Source organism: Acanthisitta chloris, unplaced genomic scaffold (assembly GCF_000695815.1).
Source record: "Acanthisitta chloris isolate BGI_N310 unplaced genomic scaffold, ASM69581v1 scaffold20544, whole genome shotgun sequence".
Lineage (NCBI taxonomy): Eukaryota > Metazoa > Chordata > Aves > Passeriformes > Acanthisittidae > Acanthisitta > Acanthisitta chloris.
This window is the reverse complement of record NW_008670090.1, coordinates 1,523-6,643: the sequence shown is the minus strand read 5'-3', so window position 1 is coordinate 6,643 and position 5,121 is coordinate 1,523. Positions and strand designations below refer to the sequence as shown.

At 43.8% G+C, this 5,121-nt stretch overlaps 1 protein-coding gene across 1 annotated transcript in view; it reads right to left on the bottom strand.

Annotated features, from left to right (window-relative positions):
* The window catches only part of SPEN (spen family transcriptional repressor), a gene marked incomplete at its 5' end in the record, with an annotated part of 46,387 nt that extends 42,397 nt beyond the window's left edge, over positions 1-3,990 (bottom strand). Inside the window, 2 exon segments of the mRNA XM_009073557.1 lie at positions 5-370; positions 3,670-3,990. Coding sequence (XP_009071805.1) covers positions 5-370; positions 3,670-3,990 — 687 coding nt within the window.
* Positions 3,991-5,121: the final 1,131 nt, after the last annotated feature.

Here is a 5,121-nt window from a genome sequence, read left to right as displayed (position 1 = left end):
CAGCCGCTGCGGGGACTGCGTCCGGGACTGCGACGAGTGCGGCGATCGACTCCTGCTGTGCTGGTAATTCCGCTCTGGCCTTCTGCCTCGTACCTCCCGTGTAATATCATCCCTGTAGATATCCCTGTGTACCACACTGGGCAATGTAAACTGCTCCCGGGCCCTAGGCTCGTAACGGGGGTCGTGAGCATCAAAACGGTTTGGACTTCGGCTCCGAGAAGTGTAATAGAGCCCGTGCTGCAAAGTCCGCTCCCGAGGGTCTCTATAGTAATCCTGATCGTAATGTCTCGTGCGATCAAATCCGCCCGTCCCCCGCTCATGGTGTCCATAGGCACTATGTTCATAAGCACGCTCCCTGTTATCTGAAGCCCTGCATTTGGGAAGGGGGAAAAACACTGCATCAGAAAGGGGCAGGAACAGCTAAAAGCACATCATGCAAACACTCAAGTCAGCACAGAACTGATCGTTGCAACTGCTGCTCCGCTAAACAGCAATATCCTATCAAGCAAACACTGACAAACTTAAAACATTTTACTTGACTCCAAAGTTATATTCTTACACGATCAAGCTGAGCAATCATTTTGGTTTAATCACAATTTGGGCTTTCATGACCAGCATCCTGCTTGCATGGGAAAAAAATTCTGCTTTCCAGTGCAGAATCTCATTTCAGTTGTGTTTGGGTTTTGCTCCTTTTCTTTTACATCAGAAACAAGAAAAAGTTTGAGTTTGCGGACATCATAAGTAATGTTTTTCCATTTTTGCTTAAGAGTTTCAATTTTTTTTCTGAAATTTGGCAATTATTTGAGCTCTTATCATTATCCTTTTGCAAAAATGGCACTGCAGATGGGGCTGTAGCCATGAAAGCCTCCGTGCAAAGCATGACCCAGAGGTAAGAAGTTGCTTTCAAAAGGGGTGGCATAACCCATAGAGAACTCCCAGAAAATTAGGGGGTTTCTTGTTGCTGTTCTAAAATATTTAATTCTCTTGGAGGGAATTTTGATCAGACTGCTACACTCGCTTCCTGTCAAAGCTGTGTACATTACTAAGGTCAGAATACTTAAACTGCAACGATGCAGGTCCTCAAAACATGCTAAGGCCCTCCCTACGGAAGGAGTAGGAGTGCTATTTTCATGTGTTTTTGTTGTGACTGCTGCTGTTGCTGCAATCACAGAGTTTCTATCTCCACAAGCTGCTGCTTTCCAGCAGCCACCGTCCAGCTTGTTTCAGTATTTCAGACACTCTGGATGTCAACTGAGAAGGGCTCTGTGATGTTCTGAGAGAGTTTGTGTGATCTCTCAAATCAAGAGATAGTAAAACTGACAGATAAAGCTAAAGGAACGTTACAAACTGCTGAACAGTCAAATCTGGACAAGTACCAGGATGGTACGTCTCAGTTTTGTCCACAGAATGGAAGACTCAGAACGATTACACTGACTGTTTAAAAACTACTCGTCAAATTCTGAACATGTCAGGGTAGCCAAAGTTAATTTTAAAAACTAATTATCTCTCCTACGAAGGACATTTCAAACTTCTTTTTTTTTTCAGCCTTCTCTCTCAGATTCTTCCTTCAGAACCAGTTATGAGTCATTCCAATCCCCTGAATCCTGATAACCCAATTCTGCCTTGTGCCTCCTCCTCTTCTCCTGCATCACAGCTCTAGTTCAAAGAGCACAAATATTTCAGGGATCTTTTATAAACTGAAAATGGGATTTGAATCTTTTCTTGATTTGCATCTCAGGAAGTTAATTCCATTCCTTCTCCAATGGATCACTTGATCCTTAATCCTCCCAACATATTCACCCCCTGTTGTTAAACTAACTCACAGCAAGCTTTCCATGGAGCTTGCTCACGTCTTTCCTGCATTTTTTCTCACAAATGATATCTAAGAAACTCCCTAATCAGTGCAACAGAATGTCATTAACTTCTACATCTGCTTAAAATTCACTGTTACCTTTCCATTTCCATTACCCCTTGCTTGCAACAATAGAATTTGGAACGCTATTTCAGAATCTGGCACAGAAACGTGTCTGTTGGTTTTTTTCCCCCTTTTGAAGGACGGAGATCAACAATTTTATAAACAATTGCATTTAGCATCCTACAAAGTGTTAATCAGTGAGAGCTGATTTAATGAGGTCAGAGAAAAGCAGTCTGTTCTAGCGCGTTACTGCTCTAGAGCTGACACAGAGAACAAAACCTTATCCGTGAGAAGGACACAGAAGACAGACAGAGGAGCTAGCAGAGCTGAACATCTATTGCTACAGTGCTTTCTTGATTTATCTATTAGTACTAAGTACTACTGGAGTTAGTGGAAAGAGAGGGTTTGACTTGGGTTAGGAGAGGGGCTAATATACACAGGGCAGGACATACCAACCTTTTCCAAGTGTGGAAACACGACCTATATTCCCAATTAAATCTAGGGAGAGAATTGTGAACATAACTTCCCCAATTTTGGCCCCTCTTACAGGGGTAATCCACCTTCTTAATGGGCAAGGGTGTCAAATGATATTTTAGATGAACCAACAAGAAAAAAAAATCTTAGTGACAAGACACAAAAAAAAAAATTCCACTGGACGGAAGTAGTCCCAGACTGAAACTGTAACTCTGAAACCCCCAGACTTCTTTCTTGAGACAGAAGGCACTTAAATAGATCCATTATTTTAATTTCCAGCCCTAAGTCTGAGTCAAGCAGCTGGTAGAAGATCCCCAAGGCCTGAGGGCCCTCTCGCTGCTGCCAGCAGGCATCCTCTAGCCGCCTCGGTCACCATCCAGCCCAGTCACTCCTCACTGGGGTATCCACAAACTGGCATTAGCACCACGTCCTTAAAGCTAAAGTATGTTTAATGTGGAGCAGCAGAGAGCATTTAAGGAACTAGATAGTAATCCACTCCCCATGGCTACTGGTGTCTTGACTTTATACCATCCAATAAATTCAAGGCAGTAGTTCTTATCCCAGCATTAAAAAACAAAACACTATAATTTCCAAAATTTAGTAATGTCCATCATCTCTTTTTGCCAATACCATCAGAAAGAATAATCCCAGTAACTTGGAAATGATGTAGATCCAAAATGGAACCATCACAAGCTGCCTTCGGTCTTCTCCATCCACACGTTATTTCCATGGCTAAGTGCTGTCGGTAGAATCCAAGGGGCTGCATCATTACGGTCTACTAGGAATTTTGTGGTGACAATCCAATTAACATACCCACTGCGTACTGTGAGAACTGAGAACTAGGCATCGAGCTTTCACCGAATTTTAGGTTCTAGTATTCCGAAGATACTCCATAGAGAACTTCACCACATGTTGTAGAGTAAGATAGCTCCATCTGGCAGCAGGGATACATCCAGCAAGGCCTTAATATTATCCAAGAAATGGGAACGTTACTTCTAGAAAAGAGTAACTCCAATATCGGTGCTGGTCAAAGGAAATCTTCCATCTTAAAACCACCTTATTTCAAGTGTAGGCACATATCCAACCAGCTGTAGAACACATCCTCTATGGATCCACAAGGTACCAGCCACTGGGATAGAAATCACTTCCGTTTCCAACCCAAAATAGGAAACATAGATAATTCCCAAAATTTTAAATCCATTTGGGGGCCCTAGATACGAGCTTGTGTTTCTCACCATATCAAATACAAAATACCTGCCTAGCGAAACCTTGGAACTTACCCATCAAGTCTCCGCTCATAACGTCCTTCCCGTGCATGAAGCGATGGCGGGGGGCCGTAAGCAGGCCCCCCCCCACCTCCTCTGAACCCAGAAACCTCTCTACTACGAGATGCTATGGAAACTGTATCATCCAATCCCCGCGCAGCACTGGGAATGGTTCCTGGCTCATTATAATCCGTCCGTAGGTCTCTATCTCCCATTTTGTTGACAGAGTTGTGTGCCTTCTGCGCACTTTTGATGTCCACAAAATCCACAAACGCTGCCACTCCGCCTTCCGACCCCCTCTTAGGGAGAATTTTGACGCTTTCAACACGTCCATATCTGGAAGAGAAGCAAAGTAGAGTACAGAGATTAGTGCTGGTGGAAAAACACCACATGTAATCACATTGCCTCCCGCAAAATCAGCATCAAACCGTTTGCCCTTCCCACATGGCAGGAAAATCAATCGTTGGGAGATACATTTTTAAAATGACAGGGAAAGCCGTTTGGAGAGGGGAAAAGGCCATTTAAACTTTCCATGGCTATCTCAGCTCCTCTCTCTTGGAGTGGGACGCCTGCCATGAGATCACCCTTTTTACAGCACCACAGAAACACGAAGGTGTCTGGAATCAGAGCAGCCCTGCACATCATTACTCTGACAGGCACAGCACAACTAAAACAAAACCGTGTCACAAGCAAAATACAGACACTCCAACCATTTTCTTAGGAAACAAATGACCTTGGCACAGCAATTCCACTATTCCAAGCTGTACTAGATCCAGTCTTCCCTGTGATCCTCATTCTCTATCTCAAACTAGTTTATTTCCAGCACGTTCCCGGACTGAGGTGCTGCTGGGGTTCACGTTCACACATCCACCCGGACCAAGCCACACGGCAAGAGCGCGGAGAATCGCCAGTGGGAATGTGGCACCACCCTACGGAATGTGCGTTAAGTAACTGCAACACTGACACTTAGGGATGAGTAAATGTCTGTGTAACATAAAAATAAACCCAAACATGTTTGTGTACACAAGAAAACACGATGGGGAAACAGATTTAAATAACTTGCATCGACTCACAGCAGAAAGGACAAAAATGGGAGGTATGAACACAGCAATATTTTAACAGCAAACAACTGCAGGTGCATTTAAGGCGTTCAGTTCTCTCTGCCAAGAGATTCTGAGCAAACCAGGGAAAGACTTTGAACATCAGCTGATAATCCAGGACAAACAGAGGCAAAATAGATTTCTGAATGTGCTGACACAGAGGAAAGGGACACACAAATAAAAAACCTAATCAGGAAGTATTTGTAAACTCTGTGAAGAACTGCAGCAAAAAAAATTCTATTCATAAAGGCAGCCCAACCCTGAACAGATGTAAACAGACCTTACACAAGTGAAGTTGTTTCCAGCCACACACACAGGGAAGAGCGAACACAAGCACCAGGCTGAGGCGCACACGCTGTCAGATCCT